Here is a 20,321-nt window from a genome sequence, read left to right as displayed (position 1 = left end):
GTTCAAACAGTCACTTACTAATTGAGTTTGTTTATTCAAGTGTTAAGTAACCAATAGCAAATCAATTCTTAAATGTACAGACTGATCTGACTCTTCAAATATGGCATAAAAACTCCACGAGCTCTGCTTATGGGGAGAGTCACAATAAAAATGATTTAAGTGCATATTCAAGGTGCTTTAAGCCCACCTTGGAGCAGCCAGAGGCACATTGCAGGCTAATTACTTGCCTTAATGAACATGTTTCTAAAAAGCCCTTTTAGTCTACAAAGACTCATTGGCCGAGAAAAATCATCAACCTCCACCCGACAGGTTTACTAGCTTTGACAACTTTAAAATCTACTGAACCTCAGTCCTCTCTATTAAGCAACTTTCTGCACTCAGAGGGCAAATGCAATTTTTACAGCAGTGACTGAAGCCTTCAGCACCTACCATGTTGGAACATGGTTGGGAATAAAGAAGTTAGATGCCACCCCTCGCACAATTAGCATACGATTTAACTCAAGTGTTCCACCTCGATGTAGCCTGTGTGTGCTGTTGCCTTGAGGCTTTTCCTTCGAGGTGAGTTACTCTTCGCTGCCCCAGGGACAGCACAGGACCAGGTCCAGAGAGTGAGCCCCAGCTAAACTGACCTTTTCTAACGAGGGGAGCAGAATCACTTAAAATCCCCAGAGCAGAGTGTCACCTCTGGTCACAGTGCAACAACCTGCCCCCTTTACAGTGAAGACAGGGCGCTACATGCCCTGAAGGAGTGAGACTTTTGGGAGCTGACAAAAAAGGCTTTTCACGTGACACTGTTTATGACCCTATCAAAAATGTAATACATCCCTCACTATGGCTGCCAACCAGAACAACCAGCTTGTGCCAGACAAGTTCGACCCCTAGTGAAAGAAATGCCTTCCAGCCCAAATTGCAAGAAACACAGCTTCAGTGAAACAAGCCACATGTGACCATGTTCTAGCCATACTGCTCAACTATGGAATGTGCCGCGGTGGGAGAACTGGCCCAAAGCGAGAGAACCTGTGGGCTACTGCATGTTGGATTTCCACTGACCTTTCTTTAGTTTTTTTCTCATTGTCATTACTTAATCAGGCTCAGTTTGCTGGGCAGGGAATTCCTTATCCACGTGCAACTAATGCAGTGACTACTGACCAACCCTCACAGTTATTACAGGCCCCTGTTCTCCATGGTAGAGCAGCAGTTACTGCTGTTGCACAGGGCTTCTCATGTCCCCTCTCTCTCCTGAGCACCAGACCCATGAAGGGAACTGAGAGATTACTGATTGAGGAGTGGTAAGAACGGAGGCAGCTGCTGGGTTGAGCCCATAGTCACACGTTTTGTGAATACAACCTTGTGCCCCTTCTTGCTGCTGTTCTGTGCAAGTTACTAGCTTCTCATTCCAGGACGAAGCAGCCCTTGGTAGGTCCTCAATGCTGAAAGCCAGTACCACAGCTGGGGAGAATATCTCAAGCCTTTCCTCACCTGTAAAGTTAAATGAGTGCTTCAGTCTCTGTCTGGCTTTGATCTTGAGTGTCTTCTGCCTGGTACCGCTCCAAAGAGGCAGAAGGGCATGTATGACTGGCTTCTCCATTCATCTCCTTCAGTGGATGGTACATGTAGTCACCACGTTCACAGCGCTCTGCTGCCCGGCTCCTGAGAACTAGCCTCAGGTTTCCTACCACACTGATCAAAAGCAACAGCCCCAAGAATGAGGTGAAGCAGATCCAGGTTCTCCTGTGAGAGAGGAAAGAATAACCCACTCTCAGAAATGCAGCACTGCATGTTTTAGTACATCTGTAACTATGCAGCAGATTTCAGGTATGTGGCTTCTGGCTGGCTGCACCACTGCTGCAGCCTAAGGTCTTGCTTCTCACAGTGACTTAAGTGGGTGCTTTTAGCCCCTCACAGTGGTTGTCCTCTTCCTTTAACACTGACCTTTAGGCTCTCCCTTCCAGCAGTAGCTCTGACTGTGGCAGACAGAAAGGGTGGGCTTAGTGAAAAGCATGTTCTGTTGTGTGAAATGATTGAGGCACAGAAGAAAGATGAATGAATGGCTGCTGGCCCCCGCTGTTTCCAGCAAGTACAGGAGTGCTCAATTTGTTTTATAACTAAGGCTATGAGCTGGTCCCAGAGATCAGGAAGGTCATGGATTCTGTGATTTTAGGTGACCTCCAGGACTTCAACCTCTAAGGGAGTGGGGCTCCTGCGCTTCTGTGATTTATTGTGTACTGACTGTGGCTTTTACTAAAAATACCTGTGACAAAATCTTAACCTTATTCATAACAAAAGCAGAACAGGGGGTACTTGAAGTGGTTCTCTCATTTCACTAACAGGAACCAGAACATAGGGTTAGTTGTGGCTCCTTGCAGTAAAAGTAAGTGAATGGCTTTAAATGTGGAGGCCCATCATTAGCAGTGCAGCTGGTCTAGTCTCTCCTCATCAGTAATACAAACACCAGACAATGCTGCTGCAGCTGGATGGTCTGCAATTCTAGAATCAAAATTAACGTGCCCAGAAGCTGGAAATAAAGTGCAACACAGGGCAAAAAGTAGGCTAAGGGTGTTTAATCCACTGTTTACAGTGGCTGTTTGGTTCCTTTGGATACTGTGTGCATGGAGCTCTACTTCCCTACACAAGTTACTTGCAGTTCAGAGCTAATGGAGCTGGAGGACTTGCAATCCAATATTGCACTAAATGCTGCAGCATATTGCAACAGCATATGTGAGAGACCTTTCTCCACCAATCCCCTGTGGTGCAAACCCTGCTGCAGCTAGGCCAGAGGAGAACAAAGCTCTTGTCTTACAATTACAGAGGTCATTAACAATCTACCCCCAAGAGCTTAGCCAAAGTGAAGATGGATCATGATTCATCTCCCTCCCCAAAGCCAGGGGCCTCCCTGAGTATTATTTACAGGCTGGCTGGTGCCTGAACAGTATGTGAAAGGAGGGAGGATAGGGCACACCCTGGCCCTCCCATGACCGCTGTTAAGCACTGGTTGCCCTGACCGTCCCCTCTAGTCTTGTGCCAGAGCAGCAGGGCCATAGCTCTTGCTTGTAGCCCCACAACTTGAGGCTGGCTTTCAAAGCCAGCTTAGACACACTCCGGAGCCTAGGGGCAGCTCCCTCCTGTGAATTTGGTGCTTAAGCAGAAGCCTGATGAGCTAAGTACAGAGATTCCAGGGCAAGCACATGTATTATATACAATGAAGCAGGAGCTTTTCATATTCCATGGCCATCCTCCCCACAAAAGGCCAACTGGCGGGGGGCAGATGCTGCTCTATCATTTGTTCATATATAACCAAACACTGCACACTTACTCTGTGAGAAGGGGTTTCTTGTCACTCCCTGCCTGAACCATGTGGAAAGCCAGACAGTGGCCAGCTAGAAGACAAGATGACAACAGGTGAAGGAAACAGGCACGGCTGGGGTGGAACTGCCTCACACCAAACAAGCCCAAGCGAAGTGCCGGGGAAAGCATTAGCTAGCCAAGGTGGCGGCAGCTTGGCTCATAGCTCCGCGGAGCTAATCACAAGTGAGACAAGCTTCGGTCTCTAAGGTCACATCAGTGTCACACGGTAAATCTGCTGCGTCGTGTAGCCAAAGAGAACCACGCAAAGAGGCAGTACGGGACATACCTCTGGATAACTTGTCCTGCAGGCTGTCCTCATAGGTGATATTACAGCTGCCCGTCTCCAGGTCACAAGGACAGCCATGCTCGCAGTCACACAGCTCCTGGCAGTTTGGCCCATACCAGCCTATGGGGCACTCTGAGGAATTAAGGTCAGTTGATTACAAAGAAAGAGGGTATACTCCCTGCAGGCTGGGATTTCCACATCAGCACAAGGCACGTTACCTCAGCCATGCATGTCCCACTAAAGCCGTTGTACGTACAGTAATTGTTCAGAAACGTTTAAACGAGCATTATTTCCCCAGGGTATTTTCTCTAACTTGTCTAGTCTCCCTCCCCATAGAATCTGAGCACCTAGGGAATGATTTAGAGGCCATGATTTAGTTTGGAAGAACAAGCATTTTATGAGAACAAGGTGACAAAAATTAAAAGAGCACAGTGTAATTAATCTGTGCAACTCCCTGCAGCAGGATCTTGAGGCAGAAAGCAAGATTCACACCAGCATTAGATGTTTTAATAAGAGCAGGTGTAGTTACACAAGCTAAGAAATAAGAGCTAGAGGCAAATCAGCCATTAAAGGGAGAGTGCAAAGGTCAGACTTTCAACACTCATCGACTCACACTAGGTACATGCGTGGCGCGACACCCAGAATTAAGAGGTCATGGTCAGCTGCCTTTGGCTTTGTCAGATTTACAGCTTTCTGGCTGAAAGGTGGTCCATTTGTCAGGCCAGCTGTGAATTAGGTGAGAGTTCACCTGGTTTTGAAAGCACACAGGGAAAGAGCCAGTTGCTTCCAGTTACAAAATAAAGCGTTACATTTTTAAACAGCATTTTGTAGGTAAAAGGCAGCCCCCTAGCCCAGCTGTAAGACTGACCTTTCTGCATTAACATGACCCAAATGGAGAGCCTCTACCTGGGCTGGACTGAGCCCTGTGGGGCAAAGCTCATGTCTTCCTTAGTCTGAACACAGGGTTGCTCCATACAGGACATTTAAACTCTTCATACGCACAAAGCACTACTGGGAAGAGCTGTCACCTTGCTGACAGGTGGCTCCTTGGTAACCGGCCGGGCAGGTGCAGGATCCATGCACAGGGTCACACGCTCCACCATTCTGACAGAGGCATTTCTGGGTGCAGCCATCCCCATAGGAGCCGCTAGCACATGCTGCAGGCAATCACAAACTCATCAGGGTTCTCTTACTGGCCATGCCGAGAGCAGCTAGAATTCTCCATATCAACAAGCTAGCACCCCTTCCCCACCACTCTCCCTATTCACTGTGTGTTCATTACACAAGGACGGGACACCACAGCACCTACTACAAGCCAATCGGCTGCTAAGCAACCAGCAAAGTGAATGAAAACCAGGCACATGCCCTGTGCCAGAGTGGAGCAAACCTGCCTCAGCTGGGAGCAGGGCATGCCAGGAGAAGGAAGAGATCCATTTGCAGGGGGCTCACGTTAAGGATAAAAGGGGGGATGACTCTGCTCTTTATGCCTCTGATTAAGTGCCCAGAGAAAGGAGTGCCACCAGAGCAGGTGAAGAGGTTGGACAGGACTCCTACCTTGCTGTAAAATAAGCAAAGAATCCTGTGGCACCTTATAGACTAACAGACATATTGGAGCATGAGCTTTCATGGGTGAATATATGCATCTGACGAAGTGGGTATTCACCCACGAAAGCTCATGCTCCAAAACATCTATTAGTCTATAAGGTGCCACAGGACTCTTTGCTGCTTTTACAGATCCAGACTAACATGGCTACCCCTTTGATACTTGATACCTTGCTGTAGCTGTTTCCCTCCTCCCCTTTAATGGGCAATCGATCCCAGTGAGGAATCCCCAGCTGGTGCTGGACAAGCCTCCTCAACCCCTGTGCTCACCACAGGCTGGCTCTGTCAGAGGATAACAGCTGAGAACCTTGTGGATATGTGAGGGACCTTCAGGAAAGCTGAGGGGCCCTGCAGTTCAGGGACTATCCCCAGGCCTGGGCAGGGGCAAAGACTTCCCAAGGGCTCTCGAAGGCACTTGAGTTAACTGGTGCCTGCTGAAGTCACAGATCTCCTCAGCTCCCATTGATGATTTGAGCACCTGCGGCTCCAATGCCCGTGCCAGGTGTGTTGCTCATGGTGAGGCCACAGAGACGCTGCTAGCTGGGTGATTATGCTGAGTTGGGCTGTTTAATAAAAGGCGTTTTAAAAACAACCCCCCTCCACCCCCCAGCACTTCTGATCATGTGTCCATCCCAGACCCGTCAGCTCTCACACACGTTCCCTTCCTCATTGCTGCTCTAATGCTGTACCCCAGGGAACTCTTGGGAGGGTTGGAGAGCCAGGAGGGTGGTGACATCATCATTAAGAAGGTAAAACCTGAGAGGGGCAGTAATTTATTCACACTACTTAAAACTTATTTAACTACAACACTTGAGGAGACCTTATCCTGGTTTAGAGGCTGAATCCACACTTCCCACCCTGCATTTAAAAAAGCAGGAAGCTCGCAATCTGCAGTTCTCAGACCCAGCTGACCAGGAACCACAGCTTGGAAATTCTGGCTGTGTCTAACGGGAAAAAATGTAGCAAACCCATTGCAGGTCACTATGTACCCTAAAGGTGCAACAGAAAAAGGACCACATACCCTGTTGTCTCTTTTGCAGCTCGCCCTTACAGAACAGTGTGGATGTTAGATAGGGTCAATAGAACCACGCTTCCCCACTGCTGCAGGCGTCAGGCAGACAGCACCCTATAACAACGCAGTCCCCTCCATAGTCATAAAGAACAAGATTACAATACAAATTGGAGTTACCTTCGCTGCAATTGCTGCCTATCCAGCCAGCATCACAGAGGCACCCAGCTGCGAAGAAGGAAACACAAATCAGGCACTGCAGCTGAGACCAGCAGAGAGACTATGAGCTGCTTGAAAAACCAATGCCCCCACTTAGAACATGCACCTGGAAATCAAGACAAGGATTAACACACACTCCCCTCCAGAAAGCCAGGGAGTGGACCAGCTGGGCTCATTTGCAGCTGCTGCTATAAAAGGCTTGGCTTTCAGCAGAGCCTGGAGTAAGGGCAGCTCTCTTCTCTTCTCTAGGGAAGACAACTTCAGTTCTCAGCAGAGCACAGGTGCTTGATACTGGAGGCATTTTCTGTATGCAGAGCACAAGTGACGGGGCTGGCTAGAGCAAGCCATGTTCTTGAGAGGGCTGCAGTCAGTCAAAAGGTACTTTTTCTATGGGGGTTTCTGATGGTTGTGCTGGGAGCTTGTGGGAGGAATCACTCAGGATCATTAGAATGGAAGTCACTGGTGACGCTTAAGTAGAAAGGCTCCAGTGTGGTATTTCAGCAAGGCAGGAGTAGTCCAGGGAGGTGACTGCCCTGCTGTTTCATCATGTAACAAGCTCTGCAGTTCCTGGAGCGATACAGGGATGTGGAAGAGCCCTGGGAGGGGAAATGTTCACAAGAGGCTCTCTCTTCAGTGGTCCAGAACCTCTCTCGGACTGCTAGGAGCTCAGCCTTGTTACTGTGTGGTGCTAGGCGGGAGAGGTTCCCCTACTCTGACAAGGTGGCAGATATGACCTATGAATGTTAGCACCACTACCTGGCCAATCTCTACAGACCCAACACCCACAATAGCTGCACCTCCCTCCCTACCCATTGCCGCCCTAGCTGGTAATGACGACATACTAGCGTGTGACACTAGTAACACACCCACCCCCTGTTGCAATGGGCTCGCTTTGTAAATAGGGGTGGCTTACACTCAGTGCAGATGCCACGCTGGCTGCAGTTGGAAGGCCCGCAGTCCAGAACGCTGCAATCTGGTCCTCTCCAGAAGTCCCCAGTGCACTGGCACTCTCCCAGCACGCAGTGCCCATGCCCACTGCAGTCTGGAGGCTCGCAAGCAGGCTCGTGGATACACATGACTGTCGAGACGCTCCGAGGGCAACGCCACATGGCGTCGGACTTGCTGAGGACAAAAGGCAGTTCCCATGAGCAAAGGCTGGGGCGTGAAAGCTTCTCTGTTCCTATAGCCCTATGGCATGAGTGGAGGAGGGGTGAACTGTGCAAATACTGGCAAAACCTGAAAGCCAGGATCACTAAGTCCTCCAACAGGGAAACACACCCAGGACTCTGCTGGTTTTTGGATCAGCTAGCACATTAGTAAAGTGCATGGAGCTGTCGCTCAGCTGCCAGCCACTTCATATTTGATCCCCATTTCAGTCACAGCCCTATTTGATAGCTCTGCCAGCAGCCTGATGATGGTGAAGATTGTGTAATACCAGAGCACTTGGGAAAATTAGGTAATCACACCAAATCCCATTAGTCACTCACTCAAAGAAAAACCGTCACACACTTTTCCTGTGCAAACTCCTAATGCTTCAAATGCTGATTATTCCCTCTCACGTACAAGGTGAGAAGTACAGACCTTGAATATGCTAATTTAAAACAATCATTATCATAGTTACACAGAGCACTTCTGCCTGAAAAAGCCCAAGGCATTTCCCAGAGAGCCACCATCAAAATACAGTCACCTCTGGGGTGGATGACAGCTGCTAGGTAGCCAGCTGGCACATAGCGCAAAAGGGGATGGAGCACTTAAGTCTAGGGCCATCACCTACTCTTCCAAGGACTAATGGGACCCTTTATAGCCTGGCAGAACAGATAAGGTCTTTGAAAAATATTGCCTCTTGCTTGCTACTCAACTCTTCTGCCCCGGAAAGAGAGGAAGGGGGTGGAACCTGCTGGGATTCATAACTCTTACTAGTCTAGCTATCTCATGACTGATGTCTGGACTGGTACTTTGCATCAAGACATCAAGTTATTTCTGTGACGTTCCAGGCAGGTCAGAGAGCAATACAGTTCCCTCATCCTTCCATACACACAGACCAGCACGAAGGACCAGATTCGTTCCTGGAAGAAGCAGGTGCATTTCACAGGAAAGTCAGTTGGAGTCCAACCCACTCTTAGCCCTGTGACTCTGGAGTGGTTCCCACAGAGATCTTGTCTATGTAGAGGAGAGCTCCTCAGGCAACGAACTGGGAAGCTGAGGTGTTCCCATGGTTTTCACCATCCAGCGCCTACCAGTGATCCGACGGATAACTCGCAAGGGTTCCATTTAAAACCAGAGTGGCTGAACCTCCACCATCCAGATTGATAGCATTCACGACACCCTGCTGCTTTAGGAAGTTGGCCATTTCCCACAGATTGAGGCTGCAAAACAAAAACCAGTTTTTGCAGTTTAGCACCCAGGGATGCAGGAGCCATCTCTGGGGCAAAGTATAGCAGCCTCACAGATCATCTGGAGGGTCTCTGAATTCTTGAACTGGGTTTATTCAGCACCACTTCTTGAAGGTTCTCATAGAGTCTAAAATCTGTTTAGATTTCAGACAGTCTTCTTACAGATGAAGCAAACATTTCTGCTGGTGGCCAGTGGATATAACTGATATTTAGGCTTGGCAGAATTTGATTTTTTTTTTAATATAATTTGGATGGATAATATCTGTTTATTCTTAAGCATTTTTTATTTTTTTTTGTCTATTTTCACAATTGTTTAAAACTATGGGGGAGAAGGGTCAGGCAACAATGATTTAATGACAGCAGATGTTAGCCTTCAAAAAGTTAAAGCTTTATAACCATTGACACAAACTGTCAACATCACATGTCAAAATATACAGAGTAAAGATCCCTAAATCCAACTCTAATAACGTCTCAAGCAACATTTCCCTACTTTGCCTATCTGGAAACTTTGATACAAATACTTTTGTCAGGTTGTGTCTATGGTGGAATCGATGTTTACTGACATTTATCAAAAAAATTGAATCCTGCCAAGCCTACTCACAGCTGTGGCCCTGGAAACACAGGAGTGAAATGGCTACCCTTGGATTTTTGCACTACGGTAGCTATGACAGTGGAAAACCCCAGCCTGGGAGAGCTCCACCAATGGAAAGAATTCAAAACTGAGCTCAGACCCCCAGTGCTTGTCAATTGTACACCCTGGGGTGATGCTAGCGGTTCTCACTTGATGCAGCTCTACTGGTGCAGACGAGCGCTCAGGCAGCATGGAAGGTGGTTCTTCTGTCTATCAGAAGAACCTGAAAAGGGACAGAGTCCACATAAGTCATGCCTCTGTCTAAAAGATGTTATCCCTTCTAGTGGTAAATCTGAGAGGACTATCCCTGAAAGAGCTGAGAAAATTTCCCCCTCCAGTTCTACTTCACGAACGTGACAGCACTGTGGGGAGAGTCAAATTAATTGTTTCCTCCTGTCTAGTTGGCCATTTCCCCTGCTGCTTGGATGGGTCCCTCACAGGGAAAAGACATAGTTGACTATCGGAAAAGGTTACTGTAAACTTTCAAACGCCGGCAGGGAAAGCTGGCAGCAGGTGCAGGGCCTGAAATTCAGGGTTCAGGACCAGGAGGCACCTCTGAGATCATCTAGTCTAGTGGTTCTCAAACTTATTTGATCGTGCCCCCCTTCGTGTCTGTAGTCATATACGTGTCCACCACACAGGTACATCTACCAATATATGCGGTGCTTCCCTTGAATCAGTTTTGGCTTCTTTGCTTTTCATTTGAGTTGTTTGTTTTTTTTCCGAATGCGCAAACGCTCCAATGTAAAAAGAGCAAAAGCAAAACTCTGATTGTGGTCCATGCTTACAGTTAAATGTGCACAGTGGGTCGTAGCAAACAGATGGCAATGACTTTGTATAATGCTATGCAAGCTTAACAGAAATCCATCAAAATGCACAGCGCCATCTGACGACCTGATATGGCTGGAGGAATCAGCTTTGCTAGTTATTCATTGCTGTGGGTAAAGTGCGCGCAGTAAGTGTCTATCTTCCCCCCTTCCCTCAAGCTTCTCATGTCTTACCCCCCCAGAATACATTCCATGCCCCCCAGTTTGAGAACCTCTGATCTGTATATCACAGGCCAGAGAACTTCCCCACAATAATTCCTAGACCTCTCTCTTCAAACAACATCCAATCTTGATTTAAAAACAGTCAGTGATGGAGAATCCACCACAACTTGGTAAATTGTTCCAATGGTTAATTACTCTCTCAGTTAAAAAATTATGCCTTTATTTCCAGTCTCAATTTGTCTAGCTTCAGTTTCTAGCCATTGGATTGTGTCCTACCTTTCTGAGCTAGACTGAAGAGCCCATTACTAAATATTTATTCCTTGTGTAGATACTTACAGACTGTGTGATCAAGTCATCCCTTAACCTTCTCTTTGTTAAACTCAATAGATCGAGCTCTTTGGGTCAGGATAAGGCAGGTTTCTAATCCTTAAATCATTCTCATGGCTCTTCTCTGAACCCTCTCTAATTTGTCGACATCATTCTTGAACTGTGGGCACCAGAACTGGGTGCAGTATTCCAGCAGCAGCTGCACCAGTGCCAAATACAGAGGTAAAATGACCTCTCTACTCCTACTCAAGAGTACCTTGTTTATACATCGCAGGATTCCATTAGCTCTTTTGGCCACAGTGTCACACTGGGAGTTCACGTGCAGCTGATTATCCACCATGACCCCCAAATCTTTTTCAGATTAAGCACTTTAGTCTTAAACTGACTCCATTTCAAGTTGGCAGCATCCGTTTATTGTTCCTAATTTAGCCCGGTGTAGCTCTCTTTAAGCCAGAGAGTTACACCATGGCTGATCGGCTCCAATACCTTTAAATTCTCTCGGGTTTTATTCAAGAGTGCCAGAGGGAGAAGGCAGTTATAGACTAGGACACGCATCATACATCTAGCTTCCAGGACAGAGTAAGCTTCCATTTTAAAAAGTTACACTTCTAACTCTTAACTGAGGTGTGGGGGAACCATGCAAATGCAGCACTGTCTGGATAGCTCTGCAGACAACTGAAAACAATAGGTCCAATCTGTTCCCATTGAAATGAACAGCAAAATTATCATGAATGTCAATGACAGCAGTATCTCGCTCTCCACTGCTGAGACAGGAGAAAATTATCCTTATTCATCACAATCAAACCTACACTCTGAAGCCTAGTGATGGCAACATCAATGCCAACACGTAACTTCACTTGAGATCATTTTAGCAGAAAGATCCAGCATCGGTTCTTCTCTGTCTGCAGTAGTGGATTTAGAAGGGAGAGTGGGGTATCAGAAGCCCAACTGGTTAAACAGGGCCCTACTAGCTGTAATGGAGCCCTGCAGGGTTGTTCCCTCATTAACTCAGAGTGCCTGACTCTGCCTCTTTATCACCACAAACTTTTATACGGTGCCTAAAACTTACACCTGACTTTACTAAACATGGGATGTGATGCTGTTCTCAGTACTGGCAGTGATGCCAGATCAATCCGTTTGATACTTTGCCTGCCCCATGAGTTTATTAAAGAACGAGTCCTCAGCCTTACCCCCTCACATCAGTCTGTCCATCCATATGAACCAAGATCAGTCGCCCGAGCCTGTCATGTCCCACTGCCGTCCTGGCAGATATTACATTGATGAACTTGTCAAAGGACCCTGCATGGGAAAAAGGATAATCCACAGGCAGGTGAAAGAGCTGACTTTACAGACTCTTCTAGTTGGAGAAGACTGAGCATTAGTTACTAACTTAACTTCAACCTTCCCCATCTAACCTCACATGGAAATTTTCATTCCTAATTCCTATAACCACTCTTGTTAAAAGAGACTGGCTGGCTTGGGGAGATTGGGAATGGAATATGGTGCCCTTCACCTCTGGGTCACAGGTTAAGCTGCAGCCCAGGTTGATGGTGACTGCTCTTGTGAAATGAGTTTCTGACTTCAATCTACTTCTCCATGGAGAAGAATTCACACTAAAATAGGGCACCTTGCTGGCACCCTCAGGCCAAGGACTGACTGGATATTATTATTATTTCTAGCACTCAAAACTTCTAATCAGCATCAGGGCCCAATGGATGTGGATCTGGAAGACAGTCTCTACTCCCGAGTTCACAGTCCAGGCGGCTGCTCCCCGCTCTCTCAAACTTCCAGGGGAGAGCTCCAACTGTTGTATCTTGTTACAGCAGCTACTGAGGTGGGGGATAGGAAAAGATAGTGTCCAGATACTGGCTGAACATCAGTTTATGGGTGTGACCTGTTAATCCTCCCACTCCCACACATTACTAGATTGGCATGGGCACTGGGGTGCTTTGCCTCACAACCTAGACAAAATAACTCTCCTTCTCTGAGTGAGGCTTATTTTCAGCTTCCCCACCCGCAGCACTGGTGGTAATGCTAGTGCTGCCGTGACACCAGCAACCATTGGCACGTTAACCATTATGCTGTCTAGGCCTATTCTGAGCAGGATTAGGTGGCTTGGTGTCTAAAATGGCAGCAGATAGCCCACTGCTGTCACCAACTGTGCAGCTGTGCTGGTAGTAACAACAGAGAGAAATGTTAATGATTCTGGTTCCATTACAATGCAGCACAAGCTATACCCACCATCTGATCCTCCCAAAGCAGTATGGGAAAGTTTAGCTCTGTTTACACTTGCAGATGCACAACTGTTTGCAGGTGCACCCATGGCCAACAATTAGGGTGGCATGTACCAGTGCAGACACAATCTATAGCTCTGAAACCAAGATGCCCATTTACAACCTCCTCACAAGGCGGCTCATCAGCAGATTGGAGGCAGTAGCTTAGGATCTTTACCTGTGGTTTGAGTCTTGTCACACTCCGCTGTCTTACTCTCAGCGACATACACTTCTCCATCTCTCAGCAGCCAGGCTACGCCGCTTACCAGCTGCACAAATGGGTTGACTTGATCCAAAACATCCTCCTCCGACAGGTACCTGGGAGAGAGACCAGAGGAGTGAGGTGGTTCATCAAGGTGCCCAAAAACCTTTAGTGATGCCACTTGTCTTGTCTACATTAGGAAATCCATTCACTGCTGACAACAGGCAGCTCAACTAGTTCTGGAAAAAAATGTGACCATATGTGTAGCTCAAGCTATGTTCGGCACTGTTTCAGAAGCAATGGACTGAACGTTGCTGAGAACAAATCTATACAACATGCTGGGTAATACCCAGGTGACCACCAGCCCCTTGTGTATGCTAGAGCTCCTGCCATTGGTACCGCCAGGAGAGCTGAACCAGAGGAGCAGTGGTAGGGAGATTATGGCAAAACACCTTACTCGGGACAGAACCATCCCCACAGGCAGAAACATGTCAATTTTCAAGCACAGGCAGAGCCTCGGGCCCTGTCTCCACTAGCAATGTGTTAAATATTGTACAACAGCAGCTCCAGGTTTAAAAGAGCCTAAATAGGCTAAGTTTAACCTGGCAGTGAAAATGAGTTGAGAATCCACACTGGCCTGGGTCAGATGGGTTTTGCAAGGCATGGAATCAGTCCCAGGACTCCTAAGGCTGTGTGGACAGATCCTGCATTGCATTATGGGAAGGAGCCTTCACAAAAAAAAACCCAAACCAACATTCTTGGAAGCAGAGCAAATGCTGCAAAAGGCATTCCTGGCTACAACCTCCAGGCCAGCTAGTGGGCGTGGCCATCCACAGGAGTTCTTATTCATACAAACATTCATTGAAAAAACAAAGCATCATGAATACAAGCGTGATTAAAAGTGAGCATATTTAGCATTGGAATGGCTCTCATGGCATTGTGAGAAAACCCTTCACAATTCATGTCAAATGCATCCCATCTGGCCCAGGGAATGCAGAAAGTGTCTTAAGTTTATTTTGGAAGAATACTTTACTATCCTTCACTATCTGTGCTGGATATAATGCACCATGTACTTGAAAATCCACAATATTCAACATTTCTGAAGAGGGACTGTCTAATTTGTACGTTTAATACATATTTACAAACACTGATTCTCACCACTCTCCTGGAAGGTTGGCATCATCTCCTTTTGATTGGTGAGAAACTGAGGCACTGGCAAGCTGAGGGCCTGATTTCCTGAGGTACCAAGCACTCACAAGCATAGAGGAAATTAACAAACTGTGGGTATTCAGCACCACTGAAATCCAGCACCTAAGGGACCTGCCCAAGGTCAGAGAGCAGAGTCTGGAGCAGAGCCAGGTGTAGAAATGATGAGTGACTGGCTCCAAGGCTAGTGATTCAGATTCCAAGGCCAGAAGGATCCATTGTGATCGTCTAGCCTGACCTGTTGTATATTACAGGCCAGAGAACCTTTCCAAAATGATTTTTAGAGCAGATCTTTTGGGAAAATGTCCAACTGAACTACAAAGCCCTGAATTAAAAAGATAAATCTTACTCTTCAATAGACCATAGTGTACATGGCGTTCCAAGTTTAAATGAACCAGTGCAAGATTGGGAAAGTCTTCATAGTACCTAGGCATGCACCACTTTTTTTAATAGATGGGCTCTGTTTCTCTACAATTAATTGTATGTAAAAGTGATAGTTACACAACTTCTGTGTACAGAGTCCATTACAGACAGAAGAGAAATTGGTTCTACAGGCGTATGCCTAATCAGTTCCCTATGCAATGCATAGTACAGAAATTGCACATGCAAAAATGAAGGCTGTTTGGAACAGTCTGTAAATGTGATCCTTTATCTGCATGGTATTATTCCAGGGAAACAACTATTTCCACAAAACTTTCATATCCCTTTTGTCCTTCCAACAATGTTATATAGTAATTTTTTTAAAAAAATGAAGCTGCTAGGTGAATACATGAAGCCCTAGTATTGATCTTGATAAGCTGCATCCAGCCCTGGAAAAATATCCGGCCTTTCTATGAAGCTGCTCTGATAGATCACACTGCCAGTGCTTCCTTTCAATAAGGAGACATTCTATAATGTATGGGATTAAAAATCCCCATTGTTATAGTAGGGGAAGGTCCAGAAGCCAATTCCTAGGGGGGCACTTTCTGCCTTAATGTTTATTACTGAGCCTTTCAGAAGAAGAAAATGGCACAGAAAAGCGCCCAGATCCTTACCCAAACACCATGGTGCCATCCTTCCTGATGCCAAACTGCGCATTCTGCATGCCTCTGGAATTTCTCACCAGCCTTCCATCGCTCACAATGTTCCCAAGGCATTCTCCGGTGACCATGTCAAAGTAGCCACCATTTTGGGCCACTAGGCACCTGCCACGTCTTGCAGTTTCTATCACAGTGGCCTGACGGCTTGAATTGCAACCTCCCGAGCCGCCAGGCTCTAACACAGAGAAGGTTCTCAGGGGGTTGTTCACAAAAGTAAAGTGGCCATAGACTTCCCTTTGTGTCCCACCCTCTGGCGGGAAGTAAGACACGAATCCTTTTGTCGTAGTCACAGGAAGTTTGGTGCTAGTGTCGCTGGGCCAAGTTTCATGAGTTACATTGCCATGCATGACAGCTTGACAGTCTCTGACGTACCTGTGATGGTGACGAGGACCGTGGTAGGAAGGAGGATATGGCAATAACAAGTCGTCATTTAATGAACCCCTGAAATGAAGAGATGAGTGAGATTATGAAATCTAGTTCTCAGTCAGCTGGTCTGTTTTCCGTCTGTCTAAGCTACTTACAGGGCTCTCTGAGCACCTCAGTCTTCTTAATGTGTTTAGCCCCACAACATCCCTGCATGGGAAGTGCTACTATCCTCATCTTACAGATAGAACTGAGGCACAGAGCTACATCTACAAAGGCTGTGGCAGCAAGCCTCCCAGCCCGGTTGATAGACTTTTGGCCTTGTGGGGCTCATGCTGGCACTCTAAAAATAAGCATATAGCCAGTAGCTTGAAGTTGCAGTTCAGACTCTGAAGCCTAAGGGGGAGCGGGCTTCAAAGTCCGAGCTCCAGCCTGAGTCACAACTTCAAAGCGCTGTCTACACAACTATTCTTAGAGCACCAAGGCAAACCCAAGTCTATCGACCTGAGCTGGGACACTCGCTCCTGCAGCCTAGGTAGACAAATCCAGAGACACTAAGGCCTTGTCTACACCTAAAACTTTTGCCACTTTTAACTTTGCTGGCATAGTTAAAGCGGCAACTCTGTCCTCTCCCCACCCCCAATCCATGCAACTATGGTGGTATACTGGTACAGCTTATTCCAATTCGGCTAAGTGAACTAAGCTATACTACATCTACACTAGGGCTTTGCTGGCATAACTATGTTGGTTAGGGGTGTGACTTTTTTTTTTTTTTCCTTTTAAATCAACATAGTTACAATAGTAAAACTTCTGAAGTATAGACAAGATTAAGTGCCTTGCCCAAGGTCACTCAAAGTATATGGCAGAGCAGTGAATGGAACCCAATGTCTCAAATCCCTAAGCTTCTATCTGATAAGGAAACTAGCACTGTTTTGCTGTCACTATTCCGCTACCAGCAGTGGGAGTGATGGCATAGGCAGGGGGCAGGCATTTTTTAACTATGCATCACATAAATGATCAGAGCAGGGCTAAATGTCACAGTGGCAAAAATATCTGTAGCCTGTCTGTACTAGGGGTTCAATTGCAGCTGTTGGTGCAACAATTGGAGTTTTCTTAAAGAGCTTAGATAACATATTGTGGACAAGATGAGCGGGGGCTGGGGGGTGGGAGGGGGAGAATAGGTAATGTGGGAGATGCCCAGGATAAAAGGATTTGCTGAACTCAGAAGGGGGCTGTGATGCAAATTTTTTTTTTTTTTTTTTAAACAGTCTTATGTTCCACATGCTTTGATAGATGGAAACCACTGAAACTGGATTCCAAATTCTTTACTCAAGGTTAGTAAATAGGTTGTTACTTTGTATTGCCTTTAGCATGAGATAAAAGGGAATAATATGTGCCAAAAACGCATCTTATAGTTTTCTGAGGTTATGAATTCATATGAATTCGCATATGAATATCAGTCAGTAACTATAGTAAAAAAGACATTACAAGGAGAGTTGTACAGTGGAAATTAACTCTGAAATATTAGGTAACTGATACAAGGAAATCCTGTCTTGAATATCCAAGACAATTAGATCTGGTCTACATTACAGACCTTTATTGGCATAATCAGCAGTGTGTAAAATCTATCTACACGTGTAACGACTTAGTTATACCACCCTATGCCCGCATAGGTAGCACTTATGTCATCAGGAGACCTTTTCTGGCCAACATAGCTACTGCTTCTCGGAGGTAGATTCACTATGCTGATGGGATTGCAGCTCACTCATGCAGCATTTTAAGTGTAGACATGCCCTTAGAAAAAACATAATGTAAAGGAATTATAGGATGAGACATACAGAGCTCACTGTTTTCTTCAGACTCCCCAAACCCTGGTCTATGCTTATAGAACAGTTGTGCCAGCTGTAGGTGTTCAATTGTTGCACTAGTCCAGGTTTGTCACCAACATGTATGAGGCATAATTTGGTTGAAATCATTTCTGAAAGGAGGCTAGGTAGTAATCAACTACTGGCATGACTGTAAAAGCTAAAACACTCAAAGGGTTCTTTCTTGCTATGTTCTCTCTTTCCTAGAGCGGACAAACGACAAAGTACAGTACTTAGCTTATAGACTATAATAGTCATAGACTCATTTCCAGGAATCTTTCTCTTCAATGGCTTTTTTTTTTTGTCTCGCTTGCTTGCTTTATGCTGTGGCTCCACAAGCAGGGAATGTTATATTTTTGCTCCTACACTAAAGTCAGGACAGGGGCAGTTTGGACAAGGGAAGATCTGCTAAAAGTTCATTTCCCCTCTAAGTGCATGTCACGTCGGGACAGGACTTTCCACGAGTACTAAGTACAGCAAAGTTCGTTCCCTAGACTGTGTGAAAGGCGCAGGTCGGCCGAGACACCCCCCGCCTCTGGGTGGAACCTGCTGCACTATTATGGGGAACAAACTAGACACGGGGGGAGGGAGCGGATGCAGAGAGCGCGCGTGTCAGGAACAGAAAAATGCTTTTAAGTTGGTCCCATGAGAGCACTACAGGGGGAGGGGTAGATGATTTGGGGGAAGCGGGAACTTGGCCGAGTTTATTAGCGAGGAAAGGGGTGGGGGGGGGGATGAAGAAACTGGACCGGGGTTACCAGCGGCGGGGTGTGCCCCCTCCCCAGACTGGACACCCGGACTGGCCGGCTCCGCCGCCCGGACAGGCGCCGCCAGCTGCCCAGCCGGGAGGCCAGAGACTCACCCCTCGTCTCTGTCGCCGTGCGCTGTGCGGAGCCAGCTGAGCAGCGCCAAGGAAGCGGCGACAACAGCCACAGGCCGCTGCCGGCTCCCCCAGCTCCGGGCCGAGCACTCCACCGCCAACGTGGAGCCCGCCATATTGAGCGGGCCGTAAGATCACATGACAGTGAGTCACGTCATGTGATCAGAGAGAGCACGCAGGGGAGGGGGGACAAGCTGTGGGTTGTGCGCCACCTAGTGTCAGCCCGGCCGTATTGCGCCCGCAGAGGCCAGGCAGGTAGGAGGCTGCAAACAGACCCTGGAGCAGAGCTTAGCAAACTATCTGATGTGGGGAACCAGCAACCTTTTTTTCCAATGTGCCAGGGACTGGTGCCATATTATTATCCTACTCAATGCTCTTATGAGGAAACTCACCATAGACTGGTAGTCAATGGCTCGCGGACCACAGGGCCAGCTCTAGGCACCAGCAAAACAAGCAGGTGCTTGGGGCAGCACATTTGCAGGGGCAGCATTGGAGCAAGCCTTTCTTTTTTTTTTTTTTTAAACGCACTTCCTCCCCTCTCACAACCCTGCAGAAGCAGAGCCACGGAGCAACTGGGGATCCAGCACAGGAGGTGAGAACTAAGTGGGGAGCAATAGCTCAGTGGTTTGAGAACTGGCCTGCTAAACCCAGGGTTCTGAGTTCAGCCCTCAAGGGGAGCATTCAGGGAATTGGGGTAAAAATCTGTCTGGGGCTTTGAGCCCTAATCTTCAGTGATATGATATAACCTTGCGAGCTGTAGTTCTTTGCCTAGCTCCCTGCCTATAGAACCATCTCTGGAGCAGGGAAAGAACTACATTTCCCAGCAATCTCTTGGCAGCTATCAACAGGAAAGGGAGGGATAGGTAGTTGAGCCATGCTGCAGCTTGCTGTGAGCCAAAAGGGGTGGTACTATGAATGGGGAACAAATGTGCCCAAGGAGTAGAAGGCTTTGCCCCAGATAGCCCCTTCAGAAGACTTCCCCAGACTGGATTAGGGATATTGGTGTGACCTCACCTTGCAGCCCCCAGAGAAGGAATTGGGTGGACTAAATGGACAGTGCCCCTCTCTAGCTGAAGCTAGCAAGGGAGGTAAGTGGATCCCACTAGAATTTAAAATGAAAAGTAAGGGAGGAGAGGCTCTGGACTTGGGCAGCTTTAGATACAGTACCAGGCACTTAGGAGGATTTCCACTTCTGAGCTATGGAAGCAGAAATTAACTTTTCCTTTCCAGATATAGCTAATATTCAGAAAGGGAATCTAGCACCTGCCTTCCAGATTTGAACACCCTCAAAATTCAGGAGTGCTCAAGCTCAATTAGGGCAGCTGTTACTTCATTTCTCCTAAATCAAATATACTGATCCACTGTAATTTTGCTGTAGAAAAAGTAGGATAAAATTGAGCAAGAAACGCTTCCCAGTGGTTTTTAGGACTGGAATTGCTATTTTCAACAGCTATTGCTTTTTTGTTTGTTTGTTTAAAAGGATGACAGTGATGTTGCTTTGGCAAAGTCCCCATAGAAAGAAAGAGTGGAACAAAAGAATAATAAAGGCACCTCAACTTTTTCCTCACTTATATAGGACACTCTTATAATATGCATCCAGATATCCTCCAATCACACAAGCTGAAAATTGTTGCACTTTACTGCAGTTCTGT

General features: G+C 46.9%; 2 protein-coding genes across 4 annotated transcripts in view; one reads left to right on the top strand and one right to left on the bottom strand.

Annotated features, from left to right (window-relative positions):
• The window catches only part of SEC14L5 (SEC14 like lipid binding 5), a 982,653-nt gene that overhangs the window by 46,076 nt on the left and 916,256 nt on the right, over positions 1–20,321 (top strand). The gene's annotated exons all lie outside the window — the stretch shown is intronic.
• NAGPA (N-acetylglucosamine-1-phosphodiester alpha-N-acetylglucosaminidase) lies at positions 15–18,815 on the bottom strand. 2 transcript variants are annotated; one of them, XM_032770700.2, is made up of 11 exons: positions 18,652–18,815; positions 15,517–16,002; positions 13,253–13,392; positions 11,992–12,100; positions 8,699–8,827; positions 7,375–7,583; positions 6,423–6,470; positions 4,660–4,788; positions 3,632–3,763; positions 3,314–3,377; positions 15–1,731 (listed from the first exon to the last, which is right to left on the bottom strand). In XM_032770700.2, exons 1-11 carry the CDS (start codon positions 18,783–18,785, stop codon positions 1,488–1,490), a joined length of 1,824 nt encoding a protein of 607 aa, XP_032626591.1. In that variant the 5' UTR covers positions 18,786–18,815; the 3' UTR covers positions 15–1,487. The 2 variants fall into 2 exon arrangements, with proteins under 2 accessions (XP_032626591.1, XP_074925393.1); XM_075069292.1 differs by lacking the exon at positions 8,699–8,827.

This window comes from Chelonoidis abingdonii, chromosome 9 (genome assembly GCF_003597395.2).
Source record: "Chelonoidis abingdonii isolate Lonesome George chromosome 9, CheloAbing_2.0, whole genome shotgun sequence".
NCBI lineage: Eukaryota > Metazoa > Chordata > Testudines > Testudinidae > Chelonoidis > Chelonoidis abingdonii.
Note: the sequence above shows the minus strand (reverse complement) of the source record. Positions and strands in the feature narration are given on the sequence as shown.

Coding starts and splice junctions, on each gene's coding strand:
- NAGPA (XM_032770700.2), bottom strand. CDS start 18,785: ATGGCGGGCTCCACGTTGGCGGTGGAGTGCTCGGCCCGGAGCTGGGGG. Junction 3,378..3,631: donor GCAGGACAAGTTATCCAGAG/GTATGTCCCGTA, acceptor CTTGTCTTCTAG/CTGGCCACTGTCTGGCTTTC. Junction 1,732..3,313: donor AAGAAACCCCTTCTCACAGA/GTAAGTGTGCAG, acceptor CCTCTCTCACAG/GAGAACCTGGATCTGCTTCA.